Here is a 22,348-nt window from a genome sequence, read left to right on the forward strand (position 1 = left end):
GTCACGACAATATACGAGCAAGTCGTAATGGCTACGAAAAAGTTGCGACAATTTACAAGCAAGTCGTAATGGCTACGAAAAAGTCACGACAAGTTACGAGCAAGTCGTAATGGCTACGAAAAAGTCGCGACAATTTACGAGCAAGTCGTAATGGCTTTGAAAAAGTCGTGACAATTTACGAGCAAGTTGTAATGGCTACAAAAAAGTCACGAAATGTTCATTTCCAATCTGATTTTTTCCCATTCAGGATTCGGATTCGTGGATTAGTAAAGCAGCCCCTAAGTATGATGTACACACTAATATTCTGAGACAATTGGCATTTGGATGGTATTTGGGCAGCCATCTGGTTGCTGGGGACCTTTATCCTAGCAACAATGGTTTAAATGAGAGACTGGGAGATGAATAGGAGGGGGCTTGAAAACAAAATAAGTATTAAAAGTAACAATAACAATAAAATTGTAGCATCTCAGAGCAACACTTTTTTGACTTTTTTTATGTACTTCATAAACAGCTTTCTGTAATCACTTCTTTATGTTTTTTAGATTGTATTAAGAACTGACGCTGCATGGCTCTCTAAGCTTGGGGCTACTAATAAGACATGGATAAGACATGCATTTTTTTTGAGCTTCCATGCATGAAATGGAAACATTTTATAAAATCAACATATGAATCTAGAATTTTGTAGGAGCCCTAAATAGGTGATTTCCTATGTAACATATTAGCCCTTCAATAAAATTGTTAACACGTGAGAAAACTGTGCTGCTGGAGGTTTTTTTGGAAAAGAAAGGGGACAGAAAGCAGTCCACATTCAAGATTAGGTAGGCAGATTGTTTCCCATCCTCCAGGGAATTTAAGCAGTGCTTTTTCAATGCCAAGGAAACTTTAGCAGTTACCAATATGTGCCTTATGTGATAAAGAACATTAGCTGCAGCCTAATTCATCATGTTGTTCTTCAACCACGGAATTGCTAGGTACAGTAGTTCAGCTATGGAAAGTAGTTAAAGTAGTTGGCAGTTAGAACTGAGTTGTTTCCCCCTCAGTTATGCTATTTGGATTGTTTAAGGTAATCTAAAACATATTGCTGTAGGAAACATATACGTTCGATTAGAACCACAAGAAAAAAAAGCAACATTTGGGAATCACGATAAAAATGAAAGCTTTTTTGCGAAGGTCATAAAGACCTTCAGGAGGCTTTAGACATATAGCTGTATTCCAAGGTTTTTCTTGGGTCAAAGAATGTATGTTCTCTATATATATGAGAGCTCTTCTGTATAGTTACATGCAATATTTAAAGGATGCAATTTATCATTCAAAGTTAGGGTGGCTTGATGAAAAATCCTACTCATCAAAAACCGTGACCACCTGTGATGAGGCAAAATAATAAGTTCATGTTGTATAGTTAAATCCCTTTGCAGCCTTCATGGCTTGGATATTATATTCCCATAAAAAAGTGAAAAATGCTAGGTTCTCAAGCAATTTCAGGGATTACTGACTGGGCACCCAGCAAGTTGCCTCATTGCTCCAGTATCACACCCTTTTTTGTGACAACAGTTCTGTCTTGATATCCTAGTTTAACTGCATCACAAAAATGGCCTCAGTCTGGGTAACATACACCAATAATTATTATTACTGGTATATTTGTAAAATACCAAGCATCAACATATCCACATCTATATAAGCCACTAGAGAAAAGCTGATTGGCTGCCTTCTTCACATTGTAGTAAATGAGGCCTATTCATTATGCTGTGTAAAACAAAATACACAGCATAATAAACAGACCCCTATGTGTGTGCACAGAATCAGAGGCACGGGATTAGCTTTTCAGCATACACAGAGCAGATTTTGACTCAAAAAATGCAAGAAATGCAAAAGTATGAATATTTGCATCAAAATCTGCTGTGTGTGCTAACAGGCTTAACCCATGACTGTCATTACACAAGTACTAGGTGTTGAAGGCAGCAGATTGTCTTTTTCTAGGCCAGCAGAAAAAACTAACAGTTAGGGGCCTAGTTACTTACATTCATGTTTGTGTTTTTTTCATGCCAAGAACCATGAATTGTAAGTATTTATTAAGAAAATCAAACAGTCCCCAGAAAAAAACTTGCCAAGTAAAAGCTGTTGAGGTTCAATAGAAGTCAATGGGAATTGTCTGTAACAACTTTATTTTCCGTTTATTAAAACATTCAAGTTTTTAGCCTCATTGAGAATATGATTCTCGCCAGCATGCACCATTTTTTTTGAGATAAAACAAATGCAGGAATATTTTGTCAAGTTTTTCCTAAATAAGCTACCAGTCAAGAAGAAAAGTCACACGAGTTTTGTTGTAGTTATTTTTTTTTTTTATGTCTGCTTATCTTTTCCATTTGAATTTTGATAAGTCTGCTCCTACGTCATTAGCCTTCTGGAGCTTACAATAAATGAAGATAAAAAAAATTCCAGATCTCTGTGATAAATAAGCTTAGTGAATAATTTTGTTGCATTAATATCCTTCTTTCTCAGTCCTGTTACATATATTAGTTTTATTTCAAACATATTTGTTTCACAAGGAAATTCTGTAGCAGGATGAAATAAACAATACAATATAAAGTACTTTAAGATTATAAAGCATGGCACTGTTTTTTGTAAACAGGAATTAAAGTTATTACTCATGTTGATCTGTGAAAACACTAAGGATATATTTATTTCAGACAACCTCAGACCGCTTTAATGAAATGTTACAAGTTTTTTTTTTTTTTTTAAATTAATATATAATCTTTAAAACTCTAGATGACAAACCCTAACCTTACAAACTAGAGTTTGCCTTTGGGTTTTTGTGTAAATACATTGTTTGCCCACACACAATTTGCCAAATTATTTTAGTCCTCTGGTTTTAGAAACCATTTCCACAGAGCTGCACTAAAGGTCATCTAATTGCTGATTGAAATTCAGCGCCCCAGAGAAGAAGTAGAATTTGTCAGCTCGCTCTGCTGCTTGAGATGCTGGGGAATATTAAACAGTGAGTGTAACGTGAGAGCCTCTATGCGTGAGACTCTTAGGCATTGTGGGAGAGCACAAGGACAAGTTCAGGGGTGAACAAAGAACGTTGCCAAGATTGGAAATAATAAAGCATGCAGGGGAATTGAAATGATGATAATATTTATATGTTGTATAATGCTTGTCATCACTTCCAGGCATACATTGGAATAGTAATTTCTTCAGCACAAATGCATCTCCTTTATTTCTGTAAGAAAAATTCTTAGAGTAAAGGGGCCCATACTGTCTGTTAGCATCCATGTGTGTGAAGCTTTAGGTTTAAATTTTTTTTAATACTGTGGCTATCACTGAAAAAACTGAATACATTATTCAAAATATACCTTCACCTTCATACGGAGGTCAAAACTTGCCTTGCTTTGCTGGAGGGTAGCCCAATAAATATGCCATATGTCACAGGCATCTTATGCATGCAGTCCCTAATATCATACTAATCACAGAATACTGGTAACTGCCACATTAAGAAAGTAGCCTGTTCAGGTGTCATGTGTCATATAAATTGCCTAAATAAATGGACAGACCCTTTCAGTCCTCACATCACAGGTGCTTAAAGTTTCTGCCAGTCTTATTCATGGTGAGACTAAGGTCCTGGCAGTTGTGGAGTCATTCCTTCAAGCCTTCACCTCTGAAATAGTAGTTGGCAGTACAAGCGTCTAAGAATGGAACTATGTGGTCCTGCTAGGTGAAAGCTGTATCTATTTATATTTATGACATTACTCGAAAGAGAGGGAGAGAGAAAATACTTGGAAAAGATATGCAGCCACCTGCATGAGTTTTCCCCTATATATTTTTTCTCAACTGTGACATTTCTGTATGTATAACGTGAAGGGACAGACCACTACTGCTTACTCTTGAAATAACACCTACCAGAAAGCTCAAGAAGCAAATCATAGTTCTTAATTTAGAATTAATGGTGATCTTGCGCCTGCTGTCACTATGTCATGAGAGTGACAAATGAGTATTAAACATGTTTATGATAAGATATCACAAGTGCCTTTAGCTAATTGTACATTAAAGTGCAATTTCACTCCAGATGCACAGATATGTATTTGTTATGCAATAAAAGGTCAGTGTTACATTTGCCAGATGTTCGCTCAGAACATTCCTCGGATGTTTGTGCCTTTCAGGTTATAATGTAGGCATGCCACTGCTTTTCAGAGGGGCTGCCAATCATTAAGAAACAAATCTTCTGGGATTTCAGACATAAATATTTGGCCCATTACACCTAGGGGCTGATTTACTTACCCACGAACGGGTCGAATGGAGTCCGATTGCGTTTTTTTCGTAATGATCGGTACTTTGCGATTTTTTCGTATGTTTTGCAATTTTTTCGGATTCTTTACGAATTTTTCGGATCCAATACGATTTTTGCGTAAAAACGCGAGTTTTCCTATCCATTACGAAAGTTGCGTAAAAAGTTGCGTAAAAAGTTGCGCATTTTGCGTAGCGTTAAAACTTACGCGAAAAATGCGCAACTTTTCGCGTAAGTTTTAACGCTACGCAAAATGCGCAACTTTTTACGCAACTTTCGTAATGGATACGAAAAACTCGCGTTTTTACGCAAAAATCGTATTGGATCCGAAAAATTCGTACAGAATCCGAAAAAATCGCAAAACATACGAAAAAGTCGCAAAATATTCGTTTTCAAGTCGGAACTTTTCCAATTCGGGTCGGATTCGTGGGTTAGTAAATCAGCCCCCTAGAGTATAGGCCACTAATGCCAGGTTGGGTGGTGACATATAAATGCTCACATCGTGTGAGTAGTATCCATGAAATGCTTCCCCAGCTGGGCTGTTTGGTTATTGTAGGAGATGGAGAAGTGAGAAAATGTGTTTAAGGAAGGAAAAGAGAGTTTGTTAATTAGGTCTGCCTGGTTAGTCTGTGTATCCAGAAATCAAAGACCTGTATTTAAACAAAGTAATTATGTTTAACTAAACCAGAGGTTTTACTGACTTAATAGCCAATAAAAGCAAAAGAAGAGATAGCAGTATGCTGAACAAAAAGATAGGTATAATTTAAATAAAAAACAATGTAATATATTACACATGCTCCCAATATGGCACAAATAAAAATGCCTAATGCCTAAAAAAATGCCTAAAAAGAATGCTCCTTTAGTTACTAGGGTAGTACAGGTATAGGACCCATTATCCAGAATGCTCGGGACCAAGGGTATTCCGGATAAGGGGTCTTTCCATAATTTGGATCTCCACACCTTAAGTCTGCTAAAAAATTAATAAAACATTAATTAAACCCAATAGGATTGTTTTGCATCCAATAAGGATTATTTATATCTTAGTTAGGATCAATTACAAGGTACTGTTTTATTTCTACATAAAAAAAGAAAATCAGTTTTAAAATTCTGAATTATTTGTTTATAATGGAGTCTATGGGAGACGGGCTTTCCGTAATTCGGAGCTTTCTGGATAACGGGTTTCCGGATAAGGGGTCCAATACCTGTACTAGGTTGAGACATCTTGGACCTTTAGATAATGACTACATGAGAAGGCAGTGTTCAGAGAACATCTGTCATGTTTTGTCATTTTTTTTATATTTAAAAGAGATATTTACCTTAAAGTGTATTTTTTTATATTCTAATACTATTTGCATATAGTCAAATATCACCATATAAATGAATACAAATACAGTTTGATAGCAGAGTTTCTTAAATTTCATGTATAAGACATAGAAAATTAAGTTTGAGATGACCGTCTTCTTATTATCAGTCATTATTCTTCAAGGTTCATTACGCTGGAGCAGCTGACAGTGTGGTACAGTTCATTTTCTACCAACCCATTATACATCGATGGAGAGAAACCGACTTTTTCCCCTGCTCGGCTTCATGTGGAGGAGGTAATAAAAAGGTTGTAGTATGAATTTATGTAATGTTTTACTGAAAATGAATGTTTTGAACAGTTTTGTGGTGGAAAAAAATACTCTTTTACAATTTAATGAAGATATTTGTTTTGGCATAGGCTTTTCAGTCAGTATGATTTGTGAGAACTCATTTATAATTAAATAAGTTTATGTTTTAACTTTACTGCATAGTAGGCATACATTATATCCCAAAAAATTATAGTACAGGTATGGTATATAATATCTGGCAATCCAATATCCAGAAATACTGAAATCCTACTTAAAGAAGCAATTTTTCATTGTTTATTTATTTGCTCTACCTCTGTAATAATTAGACATTACTTTGTACTAGATGATAAAGAAGCTAGCATTCATCCATATGAAAAACCCCATGTTTAAAAGTTATGCATAGGGTTCCAACTTATAGAAAAACCCAAATCCATAAAACCCCAAGTTGTATGCATTATGGATTATAGAATGCATATCTGCATAACCTATTTTTCTACAGCTGCTTCTTTTTTTACCACTATGCGTGTCATAATTTCTAATGCTAATTGAAGGCACTACTATAGGTGACACAAAAGAAACAACCTTACAGATGTATTCCTACTAAAACAATATAATCTTTGGCCTGCATGGTTAGGAGTAAAGGTGGCAAGATTTGCTCATTTGGCGAGGTTGCCACCTAATGTGGGCAATATGGGGCTAATTTGTTTGTTTGGCCCTAGTGCCAAATGATTGAATTACAGTGGTGGACACAGGCGCCGTCGGAAGAACCGCATCAATGAGCCAATGCGGTCCCTGATCTAGGGGAAAATCAAACCTGCCAATTTTAGGCCAGATATCGGTCAGGTAGGCCCATCGGGAGTGCCTATACATGAGCAGATACGTTGCCAAAACAGCCTGCAGGACCTGAACCAGCAGCTGAACTCTGCAAATGTAATTATTACTAAAGGGGTCACAAAAAATACATTCTAATGATTTGACTTTAATAAGCCTAATGATACTAATGTGCTTTTTGTACTAAGCAGCAGAGGAGTAAAACAATATGGACTGCCTCACTGTATTAAGTAAAATTGCTCATTTATATAATGCTGGCTCTTGGGTGGGAATACATTAGATGTAACTGTTAATTACACATTATCATGTGCATATCAGAAAAACTATTTCTACCAGTTTTGCTGATTTCTAATGCTTTTAAAATGCATTATAAAGCAGGTATGCTTTAGGAATGGGACACCAGGATAAATTCAATAAAAACAAAGTAAAGATTGCTGTTATTCTTTATTAGACTCCTATATATCCTGTAGCACATAACATTTTTTGCCCCTGTGAAATCACCACACTCGTTCCACAACAAGAGCAAGCAAAAAAACTGAACCGAAAAAATGATAGAGTGAATTATTTGCTATGTAAACAGTGTAATTTAGAAATAAAAAAAGTTTACCATAAAAATCACAACAGAATCCCTTTTTTTTTTTTTGAAAGAGAAAGTGAAAGAGACTCTAATTGCAGGTTACCAGCTGACTTCTGCTGAATGTTATGATCTAAGAAGTGGGCGGGTAGTAGCAGATCAGTACTGCAACTACTATCCTGAAAACGTGAAGCCAAAACCAAAGCTCCAAGAGTGCAATATGGACCCCTGCTTGGCCAGGTCAGTCAATGTATTTCTTTCTGTCACGTAAAACTAACATGGTGTGCCTGAACAAATAAGGTCTGAATTCTACATTTCAGAAACACAGGCATCCACATTATTATTATTATTCTTTATTTATATAGCATCAATATATTATGTAGAGATTTACAGAAATTATCACCTAAGTCAGTGCTGTCCAACTGGCGGCCCGCGACCCCCCTCTGTGTGGCCCCCACCTGTCTGGCTGCTTTGATGGCTTACTCTTGTGTAAGCTTTAAATGGTATCAGTACTGTGATTAACTGGTCCCCTGCATGGTTCTCACCTCAGATTCAGGCTGTAATCAGGCTGTATTGTTTAAACATGTAATCCCCTGTGTTGTTCACACCTTTTAATCTCTGTATTGTTCACCCCCTGCAGTGTTCACACCTCAGGCTCAGGCTGTAATCACCCACATTGTTCCCCTGTTCACACCTCAGGAGCAGTAGAAACCCACAAATAATCCCTGCACACTACAAAAAGAACATATACTGAGGTGGTACTGCAATTAAAAAGTTTTTTAATATATAGTTATTGTGCAGACTGTAGGAGCAGTGCCAGCATTGTGTCACTGTAGGCTGCCTGTGTGTGCCATACACATAGGCAGCATAGGGCAAGCAGAGTATGGCACACACAGGCAGGGTAGGGAAGGCAGAGTATGGCACACACAAAGGCAGGGTAGGGCAGGCAGAGTATGGCACACAGGCAGGGTAGGGCAGGCAGAGTATGGCAGGTTTTTGCTGTACTACAACCATTAATATGGGTATGGTCATGTGATAACATGGGTGTGGTTTCAAGTGGGGGCGGTTTCAAAAAGGGGAGTGGTCAAAACTGGCTTCCATTATCGGCCCTCCACCACGTAGGTCGGAAAAATTCCGGCCCTCGGTACAACAGAAGTTGGACAGCACTGACCTAAGTCATTGCCTAGTCCCTATTACACTCAGTTTTATCAGGAACCATTTAACGTGCCTGTATGCTGGAAGATACATGGAGGAAATCCATGCACACACTGGAGAACATACAAACTCCTTGCAGATAGGTAACCACTGCACCACTGTACATGTTCTATAATTTTTTGAACGATTTGTTCTTTTATTTGCCAACTTGGAGAGGACATTTGATTTGCCTTATTTACATGTGCTTTAAATCTTACTAATATTGCCTGATTAAAGACTCAAACACACAGTGTTGCATTTATTTAAAAAAGAAATGCCAATTGCAAATACATTATTAATATGTTTTTAATCTTTATGTTCTTCCACATAACAAATTATACAACATGCAACATATCCATATAACAATATTAATATTGGCTTTAAGTTTTAGTTAAGTTTCCTTCCTATAGCATATCACTAAGTTCTTTTTTTTTCCTTTACTTTGCTACAGCTGGAAATAATGTATTTTTGAGTAATTCACTTGTTACTAAATTGCAGAGGTATAGAAATATTTTTGCTTGTATAGCAGTTATAGTAGCAAACAGCAAGAACTGTATAACTGATATCTAGACTCTAGATCAGGGGTAGGGAACCTATGGCTCGTGAGCCAGATGTGGCTCTTTTGATGGCTGCATCTTTAAAAAATAACGGGGGGGATGGCCTGCACTCAGCGGATAAAAGATGTGTTCTAAGCCTTAGAGCATGTCTTCTATCCACCAAGCGCAGGCCACACCCTCCTCTGCATCGCATCCGGCATCCTTGGGACCAACCCTACCTTGCCCCGCAGCATCCGTGGCCAAACATATTGTATGGCTCTCACAGAATTACATTTTAAAATATGTGGTGTTTATGGCTCTCTCAGCCAAAAAGGTTCCCGACCTCTGCTCTAGATTATAATAATATGGGCTGGGCCTTTATTACTGCTGTATTTTCTCTTAGTTGTTTCTTCTTATTACGGAAGAGTTCCAACTTTGCTAGTTGGATGCCCCCATTTGTGGCCAAGCATAACTGACCTTCAGTTTGGGTCCAATATCCACTATATTGGGGCCTCCTATTGGAGCCACTACACAGATTTGCAACTCCTAACTTATTGCTGCCTTTATTACAAGAAGGTGGTCTGTTTTGGTTCTTTTTACTAAGGATACAATAATGGCTTAGGGAGGGAAGAAATGAGGAACAGAGGAGATAAGCACAAAGAGCCAAGCAAAAAAGACAGAGGACAAAAGGGTAAAGGGGATGACATCGGTTCAATACCACTAACAGTGCAGCTATTTTTCTTCTAATGCATTTTGAAAGTTAAGGATCTAAAGAGTAAAGTATTATGCCCTACAAAGCTATATGCAAAATGATGTTCAAAGCCAACAATAAAGATTTTGTACCTCTCTGCTGACACTCTAGCTGCTGCTGAATGGAATCCTGGGAAAAACATCTTACAGCAGCAGCTAGTGTGTCAGTGCCAATGCTGACTGAATTTAATAGAGCAGCCCTTTGGCTATTTGGTCCATTCACTGACAGTCTAGCTGCTGCTGAATGGAATCCTGGGAAATTAAGGAGTCTGTCAGTTGTCTGACGGATCGCAAGTGATCACAAATGGCTGGTAAAATACTGACACTCTAGCTACTGCTGAATGGAATCCTGGAAAAACATATTACAGCAGCAGCTAGAGTATCAGTGTCAATACGTCCACCTAAAGTGGTATGGTCTGACCCCCCCAGTCTGCCTAAAGTGGTACGGAATTGTTTATTTAATATAGTTTTTTTTACAAAATGAAGAAACAAAAGTTATTCTCCAGTATAGTATAATGTTAATACTGAAATGATCCTATGATAATCCATAGGAACATGTTAATATTATTATGATTATTATATGAATGCTGAAATGTTTTTTTTATTCACACTGGCCTATAGGCAATAGATCTATAGACAATAGATTGTGACCACTTGCGATCAGACAACTGACTCCTCAATTTCCCAGGAATACTGACACTCTAGCTGCTGCTGAATGGAATCCTGGCAAAAACATCCTACACAACTGACAGACTCCTCAATTTCCCAGGAAAAACATAAAAGAGTACAAAGCATTTGTATCCCCAATATAAGAGCATCCATTATCATGTTAGCATAGTAGTGTCACTGCATAAGATATGTAAGAATAGACTGCCTATTCATCTTTGTACATAGGCCTCATTTAAGTATCAGGCTCCCTACTGTTCTTTAAAAAAAGGAGATGATCATAGATGTCAGATATTTCCTGCATTGGGTTGCTTATAGTGGTAAGAAAATAACATCCACACTCTGGGATGCATACTCAAAGCAAAGAAAAACATGAATGGAAAGAATAGTCACTTCACAGGCTCCAACAGTGAAGGTGTGTTTGGCTTTTGTATCAAATTCCCAACATTACTGGAAAAAAACACACTTTAAAAAAAGCTTAATCCATCTATGTGTAATTGTTACACCGAAGAAAACCATGCTTCTGGCTTTTTTAACCTTATTTTTCTATTTTTTTAACCTGACAGCTTTCACCACTAGTTAAAGGAACAGTAACACCAAAAAATGAAAGTGTATAAAAGTAACTAAAATATAATGTGCTGCTGCCCTGCACTGGTAAAAGTTGTGTTTTTACTTCAGAAAGTCTACTATAATTTATATAAATAAGCTGCCGTGTAGTATGGGGGCAGCCATTCAAAGGAGAAAAGGCACAGGCACTTAGCAGATAACAGATAAAACACTATTGTATTCTACAGAACTTATCTGTTATCTCCTATGTAAACTGTGCCTTTTCTCCTTTTTTCCAGCTTGAATGGCTGCCCCCGTAGCTACACAGCAGCTTATTATTGTTACTGTAGCAAACACACTAGTTTTACCAGTGCAGGGCAACAGTGCATTATATTTTTATTACTTTAAAGCTCTTTCATTTTGTGGTGTTACTGTTCCTTTAAAAGAAGCAGCTTAGAAAGCCCACTTCTTTAATTAGCGCAAACTGCCATTGTCAGGATAACAGATAGAGCCTGGGACCAGAAAATCTAACCTTCCACTTTTTTTAAAGTCATTAGTACTAAGTTAGATGTGTACAAACCATTAACTCTTGCATATGTTTTGGAATAGAAAGAAAGGAAACAATCAACACTAGTTGCCTACAGGATTTCATTAACTTTGACAACAACTGCCAGTGAACTTGTATGCTTTTTTCTAGTCCATGTGTGCCAAAACAGCAAGAATAATTGCTTGATTAGGGATGCTTAATTTGTTTTTCTTTCCTTTTGACTTTGTTCAGTGAGTAGAAATACAAATCTAATAAGGGGATTTTAATGATTACATTACTGTTTTAGACTCTCTGGAATGGGCCAACAGAGATTTATGTGATCTTCACAGACAAAACTGTCAGTGCTGTCCAGTTCTACAAAATGCCAACAGAGGGACAAATAGCCCAGCATAGTTTCCATGTATAAAACCCTATCAAAGGAAGGAAGGACATCTGGAAATAATTTGATATTGATTTGGCTACCATACCAAACAACTGGCTTTTGGTAGTGAAAGATAGTTCTACATCAAAGCTGATTTAGGGGGAAAAACAATTTTTAGTTTTATTAAATGACCTAGAGTCAATAGAATTGGCAAAGCAGCAGTTATTACCAATTTTTACAAAAAACTGTTTCTTGCATAATGAAGGGAAATAGTATTCTTCATTTAGTATTTTTTTTTTTTTTTTTTTTAGAAAGTTAATGTAATAACTTAAAAAAAGCAGTGGTTGTTCTGCACATGTGGGTCTGACCCCCAAAACACTGCAATGGAAGGCAGCTGATCAACTGACATGAGGGCTGATTCAATAAAGTGCGATAAAACGAGCGCTATTTATAGCATGCCTTAAAAATGTTATTGCGTCTAATTTTTCGCGTCTTAACGCACAATTCACTTTAAGTATACTAGCATTAATTTAGATGCGATGCTGTTTGCGTTATTTAGTTAAGACTATTTTTGTGCGATATTTGACGCAATGTGCGCTAATTAACGCAGCACGCTACTTGCCGCATGCGCTACTTATCGCGCGCACGCCATATTAGCCATACACACCATTACGTTCGTAAAACTACGTTTTTTGAAATTGACCATTTCCTTGCAAACTGGAGGATGCATCACTCTAGGGCCAACAACACATACTTATTCAACATACTTGAATAAATCCCACTGCAAAGTCCATATTGTGTTGCCAAAAGCTCATGAACTGTACTTTTCTATAATTACCGCCAGCCCCAAGTAGGTGTTAATTTTCGCATAGACTAATGCGATATTTAGCACGTCTAAGTGTTTGTGAATCATGTGTTAGTATTATTTCTGCGCGAGAATTAACGCAATGCGGTAAAATTAACGCATGCGGTTGCGCGCTATTTAACGCACACGATATGAGACTTAACACATGCGATAATACTTTTGCGAATCGCGCATCTTTTTCGCGTTAATTTTAACGCAAAAAAGCATGCGATAAGCGTTATCGCACCTTAGTGGATCAACCCTATGGTTGATTTTATCTGCATTGTTTCTGAAATAAGTGCTGAGAACACGAAGGGACAAAAAATACCCTTTTCAGTTGAATATACATGTACAAAACTTTAAAACCACTGAAAATCAAGCTGAAATTTCAATTAAAAAGAAAGGAATTTTGACTCTTTAAGTCACCAGGAGTGGATTTTGCTGCCCCTGGTAACTTGAGCCCTTGATGGCACTTAATCACAAGCTTAGGCGCAGAATGTGATTTCCTCAAGAAAAACGGAATGGAGGCTTGGCCCTTCTAAATTCCAGCTTGCCTAGTAACCTTGCATGATGCAGTCTATTCACTGCATATATGGAACATTGGTCAGGCAAATTGTCTATGTTTTGGGATAAACTGGCTCACCATTACAGTATTAAAGGAACATTAACACCAAAAAATCAATGTGTTTTAAATGTTAATTAAATGTACTGTTGGCCTGCACTGGTAAAACTGATGTGTTTGCTACAGAAAGGCTACTATAGTTTGTGTAAAAAAGCTGCTGTGTAGCCATGAGGGAAGCCATTTAAAGGAAAAGTAACACCGCATAGTTGATGCATCTCCTGATACTTTCCCCGGCATTGCCGTATCGCCTTTGTTCAAATGACAGGAAGCCAAGTTTTTTACAGGTATTTTCTACTAAAGCATTCAAAATAACAAATGGTTTTCAGGATAGGGCAATTATTGGGGGAGGGTAGAATAGATTTTTTAGTTAAAAATTTTTAGTGTTACTTTTCCTTTAAGCTGGAAAAGGAGAAAGGCACAAGTTACATATCAGATAACAGATAAGCTCTGTAGAATATAATGGGGCTTTATCTGTATCTGCTAAGTAACCTGTGTCCTTTCTCCTTTAAATGGCTGCCCCCATGTCTACACAGCATCTTTGTTTATATAAAATATAGTAGTCTTTCTGAGGCAAACACACCAGCTGTACTAGTGCAGGGCAACAGTGCATTATGCTGTAATTACTTTTATACACTTTCATATTTTGGTGTTACTGTTCTTTTAATGTTCCACAGGAGGCAGTTTCAACAAATCATCATGCAATCCCCTTAATGCTCAGTCATTATGGACATCAATTCTGTAATTGTAGCCTTTTTTGACCTGTAAGTTAATGTTGTTTTTAGCCTTTCAGTGTAAAGGCTTCTGTAAATTATATCAAGGTCAAAAACAGGCAGCACATTATCGGCAACTTTTTGTAAGTGTATTAACCTTGCCTAGCAGAACAGGCACTGAAAATATACTACTGCATGCACAGCGCAGCACCCTCTGTATAATAACAGTGGTAAAGACACAGATAAATATACAGCAGGGGTGATTTATTAACATTCACTGTTAAATTTTTTGAGCTAAAATTCAAGTTATTGTTTAAAAACTGCAATGTCTGTTCAAAAAACCTGAAAACTCGAATGTTAAAATTCGCCAGCTAAAAGCTTGTGAGTTCATGTAGAAGTCAATGGGCGTTTTCCTAGGCAAAGTTAAGCCATATTTTCAATTCCAGATTTTTTGTTTGTAAACTCCAAAATTCGAGCTACTTAAGTTTTTTATTTGCACGAGTTTTCCATATTAATAAATAAGCAAGCATTCAATTTTTTTTAAAATGCAAGTTTATTCGAATTAGAAAAAAACTCTTGCATTCACAAACTTGATAAATGAGACCATTAGTGTGGCTACTTCCTTAGTTTTACAATTGCATGTAATGCCCATCTTAACATTGTTCAGTAGTAGTGCAACATTGGATAGGGAAATAATAAAAGCAGTCCCTGAGGAAAGGACTTCCTTAATGTGTCCCTGTTGCTGACAGATTATGAAACATGTATTTCTCAAGCTCTAATTTCCTTTAGAGTTTGTTTGGGCACTCTATTGAAAGTTTAATGTTTATCTAAACAAAGGACTAAGAAAGAATTCATGGAATTACTATTAAGGCAATTTCAGCCATCGCTAGACAAAGAAAGCAAAAGTTCATACACATGTTGTATTGTGGGATCATAGCATAAATTGCTATGGTAATTACCCTGTAACTACACAAGAACACTTTAGGGCTCTGGCACATGGGGAGATTAGTCGCCCGCGACAAAACTCCCTGGTCTTGGGCGACTAATCTCCCCGAGTTGCCCCGAGTTTGCCGAAATCGCGCCGCCGTGTGCCCCATCCCACAGGCGACTTACACTTTCGCCGGTGGGATGGCAGGTGATGGCAACTCGGGGAGATTAGTCGCCCACGACCAGGGAGTTTTGTCGCGGGCGACTAATCTCCCCATGTGCCAGAGCCCTTAAGGGGCTTATCAATTTTCGAGTAAACTCTTATATGGAATGCTACTTTTTTATAAATAAGGAAAACTCGTTCGAATAACTTGAAAATATGGCTTGAGTGTGCCTAGGACAACTCCCATTGACATCTATAGAAACCATAACTTGAATTGTTGGTTTTAGCACTAAAAAGCTTGAATCATAAAAAAAAATCAAACCCCCTAAATGTTGTAAATATGAGCTGCCAGTGCTTAGCATAGATATTGTGAAAGCCTGATTGTGAAGATGTGGCCCCATACTTGTCAACTTTTTCTAAATTTTGTTTCTTTAGCTGTGATTTTGTTTAGCTATTGATCCTTAGCAAGAATTTAGGAAGCTGCACAATCTCCAGTTGGCAGTCATTTTAATGCACTTGAGGTTAACAACTGGCTTAACATTAGCCAGGACACAGGGAGGTTTTTTTGGCCTCATCCAAGTTTGATAAGCTTGGAAGGAAAAACTAATGGCATCAGGTTGTTGTTATGTTGGTTTGTAAAACCCAACATACTGTTCTTTCACTTCAGCTGATTCTTTCTCTTCTTAGGCTAATGCCAGACGTGGCGTTTTTATGCTGCATATTTTCTCTGCCTAAAAACGCTGCACAACCCACACAGCCCCTGACTATGGCGTTTTTCAGCCATGCCTTTTGCCTAGTACTGGTGACGCAGCAAATCCCATTTCCCATGGTGCTAATAGTGCCAAATAGTAAAAACGTTGTGTATTTCCGCAAAGTCTGGCAGCTGCCTTTGTATATACATAGGAATAGGTTGCTGTGCAAATAACGGCGTATTTCGGCAAACGCATGAAAAGTCCGTGGTAAAGCGTTTTCTAGCGTATTAACGCATAGTGTGTTTTCCATCGAGACTGTTTAAGTTATTTCTACGGATGATGATATTGTGCGTTTTTCAGCCGCCAAGAGAATTAGAAAATACGCAGCGTGAAACCCCCCCCCCCCATTTTCTAAACGCTATTCCTCCTACAGTTTCAGGGATACAATGTCCAAACTCTCCAAACTTCTTCGCCTTATAGTGGAGCAGGTTGCTTGTGCTTTTCTATGCAATCCTGCCCCCCGTCTTTTTGTGGCGCGCCACTCCAATCACCCCAATTTTTCCATTGACTGACAGTAAAGATTTACAAACTGCTGCCACTCTTACAGCTACACTCCCCAAGCTTGAATAACATAATCATGGGGTCACCCGAAATGAAACAGCGACATTTATTGGATGACCCAAAGTCAAATTTCACCAATCGACTTTAATGGGGAAATTTAAACTGCTGCCACTCTTACAGCTTTGAGGCTACACTCACCACTCTTGAATCACATAGTCATGGGGTCAATCTGAATGCAAATTATATTTGTTGGATGGTCAAAAGTAGGCGGAACTACAAACAGCCAATCAGATTTTACCTTTTGACTTTCAGTGGAGGAAATTCAACCTGCCATTCTCACAGTAGTAACATCAGGGTCCCCAAACTTTGTAGAGTTAGGCACCAGGTAACTGCGGTGCTAGGTTAGAAAATTTGGGCAGAGCCAGCAACAGCCAATCAGATTTTACCTATTGACTTTCAATGGGGAAATTCAACCTGCTGCCATTCTCACAGTTTTAACATCAGGATCCCCAAACGCTTCACAGTTGGCACTAGGGGAATGCAGTTTTAGGTTTGAAAAACTAGGCGGTGCCACCAACAACCAATCAGATTTGACCTATTGAATTTTATTGGTTTAAAGCCTGGGTTCCCAAACTTTGCAGAGTTAGTCACTGGGTGACTAAGTTTTAGAAAAGTGGTTTAGAAAAGTGGGCAAAGCCAACAGCAGCCAATCAGTCACTAAGGACTTTCATTGGTTTAAATTTAAATTGCTGTCATTCTTTAAATATTAATACTAAAAACTTTGCAGAGTTAGTCACCAGGTACTTTTTTGGTTTAAATTTAAAATACTGCCGTTCTTATAGTTAAAGTTTGGGGGTCCCCAAACTTTGCAGAGTTAGTCACTTGGTGATGACACTTCAAGGTTTGGTAAAAGTGGGTGGAGCCACAGACAGCCAATCAGACTTATTTCATTGATTTAGTCAGTGGAAATTTAAAGTGCTGCCATTTTCACACATTTAATGCCAGTGTCCCCAAACTTTTTACAGTTGGCCACTGAGATTCAAGGTTAGAAAAAGTAGGTAGAGCCACCAACAGCCAATCAGATTTCACCAATTGAATTTAATTGGTTTATATTTATACTGCTGTATTTCTAACACTATTTATGCAAGGGTTCCCAAACTTTGCACAGTCAATCACTGGGTGACTACATATTCAAGATTAGAAAAAGTGGACGGAGCCACCAACTGCCAATCACATTTCTTTAACTGATTTCAGTGGGGAAATTTTAACTGCTGCCAGTGTCCCCAAACTTTTCACAGTTTGTCAACTTCGCAAAGTTAGTCACTGGGTATTTGCAGTTCAGCTTTAGAAAAAGTGGGAGCCAACAACAGCTAAAACAACTTATATACTTTCAATGGTGAAATGTAAAATGGCATCAGTTCCACAATTATTACGCCTGAGTCCCCAAACTTTGCAGAGTTAGTCACTGAGTAACTGCAGTTCCTGGATAGAAAAAGTGGGTGGAGCCACCAACCGCCAATCAGATGCCACTCATTGACTTTCAGTGGGAAAATTTGAATTGCTGCTATTCAGACACTATTAAAACCAAGGCCCCCAAACTTTTGCATGTTGGTTTTTACTATATAACTGTGGTCCAGGCTAAAACTATAACAACAACAGCCAACCAAATTTCATTCAGTGACTTCAAGTTTTTCAAACCAACATGAAGTTTGTTCTCAAACTTCCCTTTCTAGTTTTGTATTATTATTATTAAGTCATGCTAATCACTAATGTTTATTTCGCATCTTAGTGGAGAAAGGCCTGCTTTGTAGGCTTTACCAAATCCAAAGTGATAAATAAATGCATATTGTCAGGAAAAGAATTACTAATTTTTCCCACTTAATCTCAAGGTTCATGTTAGTTCATGTTGCTGGCGGCATTCACTGGATGTTACCGGCTGCCTTTCCCCTTAATCTGTCATCACCTTCATCTCATTAAATACCTTCGTTTAGGTTTACAGTATACTGTATTCTCTACTGTACCACAGCTCTTGCTATCTTCATTGACAACTCACAGTACAGGCGCAGGCAGATTAAACAAAACAAGATGAGTTTAAAGCCATTAGGTTAAAGTCCTTAGCTAAGGTACAAATAGTTGGTGTTATAAATTCGGTTTATGAAAAAAATATAAACAATGTTATCTTTTTTTACTTTGTGTGAACAATCTTTTTTCTTTTAATATATGTTTAGCAAATTCTTAATGCCCCATCTACCGGAAGAAAAAACAGTCTGGGCATTTATAGTAATCAGCAGTACACAGTGAGGGTTATTTATAAAATGTATGCAGCACAGAATTATTCACACAGTGAACATATTTGCCCTGTCTGTGTTTATATTTATGAAGCTGGACAAGACTAGTGCATTTAATGTGCAAACATAATTGCAATTTTTTTATTCACAGTGCGAAAGCTTTTTAAATATGTTTTATTCGCAAATTGTGAATATTTATGTGCACACTCCAAATTACACCAGTTTGTTGTTGTCCAGTCTCTGTAATGTTTGTAACAGGTTACACAGCACATTGTCTACTGTCTGGTAATTCAGTGGGTAATTCTGACTTTTATTCAGCCCCAGGCTGAGTAAATCTGGGAGACTAATGGAAAAAAATTTTTACACCTATGTCCATAGTTTACCTTTATTTTCAGCAGAAATTGAGCTCTGTAAAGTTAAGAATAAGTTGTGTGGTGACCAATTTCTGGGATAATCCAAAGTGGTTGGATGGTTAGTTTAACAAATTGTCAAAAATTAAAAAAGAAATGTAATTAAAAATAGCAGTTTTTCTTATTTAAAATAGACAGTATATTTTATTTTTGCACTTTTTACATGCTCTTAGATTTTCATAGGCACTACATGTCCCCTTTTTAAAGATTAGTGTAAATACAAGGTTATTGCCTCTGTTTTTCTATTATTTAACGTGTTACTTTCTATTCTAAAGTTACTTATCTTTTTTTGTTCATTCCTCACAGTGATGGATACAAGCAAATTATGCCTTATGACCTTTATCATCCACTTCCAAGGTATGTTAACTGACAGATCATCTAAGAACATCCCACAAAGGATTTACATCCCCCAAAAAAGGTGGCAGACATTTCCCAATTCCCAAATGGCCTGGTACTCTGCTTAAAACAAATGGAATGTGTTAAATTTTAAAAGAAATCTTAATGTTTGGGTCTCAAGGTTAACTTAATAGCATGAATCTGCCGAGAGGTCAGCTAAACAAAGCAAGGAAAGTAAGTTCTAAGACCTAGATTTAACAAGTGGTAGGGACACTAGTCTGCTATTCCTCAGCTGTTATACACCAAGGATGTCCAACATTTACTCTACTAGCTGTTGTTAGAATACATCCCACACAAATTACAGCATCTTGGGCATTGAGGAGACCTTACTGGCTGTAGTATCCCTAATGACTTTTGGATGATGGATTTAAAATTGAAAGATAAAGAAAGAATATAAGAAAGAAAACAAAACAATGATAGTGTCTCTTTAACTACTGAATGGCCAAAACTCAGAGCAGTCATAATAAATACTTAAAATGGTGTTCTTTCTTTTAACTTACCAAACAGCTTCAGGTAATTCATGATTTAAGTATTTTTTTTGTGTTTGCAATTAGGGCTATTTATATTATTGTCATCAATGGCTTCTTTACTGATATAAAGTGTATAAGAATTGAATACTGTTTTGGTTTGTTTGATATAAATCAAAAATTAACATGGCAACATTTGCTGCATCAACTGTTGTAGAACTGCATTTCCCAGAATTCCCCATGTAAAGAGTTTGCATACTCCATTACTGTTTTATGCAATGAGCTAAACATCTGCAAAAATGTCCAAATGCATAAAATTGTGCCAAAAACTATTTTACATCCCACACACAAATAATATATATATATATATATATATATATATATATATATATATATATATATATATATATATATGGGATGGCTACACTGCTGTTTACTGGGGAAACCACTGTAAATCTTATAAATGTATCAATCTGCTCAGTGTGCCAATTAATAATTCTTTTTAAAGAAATCTATTAAGGGAAGTCTGTAAAAATATGCTTTCAGTTACTTGTTTCCATACAAATATCCCTGGCTTGGTTTGCTGCAGCAAGTTCATTATATTTTGATTATATTGTAAACTTTAAATAATTGGTTCATCATGTTTAACTTCGTCTCCTTTACAGCTAAATCTGTAACCAGTGGTCTGCTGGGAGAAAGTTTAGCAAATATGCATGGAAATGGTGAATGTTTCAGTGGCTGAGAAGGAGTTAGATACAATCACAGGCCTTTAGATCCTGAGATGTGGAACCGTTTTTAAAGTAATATAATTCCTGTACTGTTCCAAGCTTCTGAAATCATTTTGATTTCTTTTTTTTTTCTTCTTCTTCTTATTTTAACGACTCAAGCTTCCAAGCAGGTTTCTTGCGAGTGTGAAAATATTAGTTTTAAATCTCATCTTACAGGTCTCAAGTCAGGGTTGCCATAATGATCTAAAGCATAAAAAGTCCCTGTGCAGCTTTCTTGGAATTTGAAAGCAAAATGTATTGTGCCTTTTACTCATACTTAAGATATTTTACAGTAGGGTTTTTCTTTTTGTATTCATGCATTTATTTATGGCCTGTGTAATGACTTTCTACTGATAGTAGTCTTATTGTGTCCTAGAGCAAGGTATGAATGACAGACAATTTATTTTACTCTTTATATAAAGGAAGCTGATCGCTGTTAGTGGATGTTGGGATATGAAATTTAGAACTGCTGCTGACCCATATATCCGAAATCCCTACTGTACAGTTAATCAAGACTTCTTGAGAACTTATCCTTTGTGTTCTATAATAAAGTGGAGCTTTTTGCTAAAGACTCCTTTTTTTATTTGTAGGGTAGATCTAGGATTCTGTACATCAGCAACAAAATAATGCAATGCCTGCCTGTTTTGAAATCTTAGTTGGTGAAGTCACATTTAACTTTTTCCTGTCTCATGAATCCTATATTATATAAGTAATTTTTTCCTCCTCACTGGTAACAGTTTCATCATTCAGGATCTGCCCAATTATATACAGGTATGGGATCTGTTATAAGGAATGCTTGGGTTCTGCCTATAATGGATTTTCCCAAAATTTGGATCTCCATATCTTAAAGCAATACTGACAAGTTCCTTTGAAAATCCATAATAACATATAGTATTAAAGAATTGTTTCAACATGAAAAATCTTTGCAGGCAAAAGCCCCGCAAAGTTCCCCCTAGCCCAGCAATACTTACAAAAGCAACACTGGTAATGCCTTTTTCACAGTTGTTTCAGTCACGCTGGGCGATCCCTCCACTCCAGGCTGAAATACTGTTTTTATTTGCAATTAGTCTATGGAAGCCTGTGGAAGACTATGGAAGCCCAGCATAACTGAAAAAAAACATTAAGAGGCTTTAACCATGTCGGAGTGTCGGCTTTGGTAAATATTGCTGGGCTGGGGGTGGCTTTGGGGGCTTTTAGCTGCAAAGATTTTTCGTGCCCCAACTCTTCTCTAATACTGACATGTTCTTATAGATTTCCGCAGGAAAGTGTCAGTATCACTTTAAGTCCACAAAAAACCATTTAATCATTAAATAAACCCAATAAGATTGATTTTAGCCACCAAAATAAATTCATGCAGCTTAGTTACAGTGCACTGTTTTATTATTACAGAAAAAAGGAAGTCATTTTTTAAAGAATTATTTGATTAAAACGGAGTATATGGGAGACTGCTATTCTGTAATTTGGGGCTTTGTAGGATTGACTGGAAACCATTAAACTAAAAACTGATTCTGATGAACTTTAGAAAACTTGAGTCATATGAAGAATCGGTGGTATGGCAGCAATGTGCATACATACATAGCAGAAGGCTGATAGTATGGTGTGTA

The 22,348-nt window shown here is 37.1% G+C and overlaps 1 protein-coding gene across 2 annotated transcripts in view; it reads left to right on the forward strand.

The window, feature by feature from the left end:
- The window catches only part of adamtsl1 (ADAMTS like 1), a 184,509-nt gene that overhangs the window by 80,860 nt on the left and 81,301 nt on the right, over nucleotides 1-22,348 (forward strand). For both annotated transcript variants that reach the window (XM_012953036.3, XM_012953030.3), the window contains exons 8-10: nucleotides 5,769-5,880; nucleotides 7,399-7,537; nucleotides 19,421-19,471. In XM_012953036.3, coding sequence (XP_012808490.1) covers nucleotides 5,769-5,880; nucleotides 7,399-7,537; nucleotides 19,421-19,471 — 302 coding nt within the window. The remainder of the gene's footprint in view (nucleotides 1-5,768; nucleotides 5,881-7,398; nucleotides 7,538-19,420; nucleotides 19,472-22,348) is intronic.

This window comes from Xenopus tropicalis, chromosome 1 (genome assembly GCF_000004195.4).
Source record: "Xenopus tropicalis strain Nigerian chromosome 1, UCB_Xtro_10.0, whole genome shotgun sequence".
NCBI lineage: Eukaryota > Metazoa > Chordata > Amphibia > Anura > Pipidae > Xenopus > Xenopus tropicalis.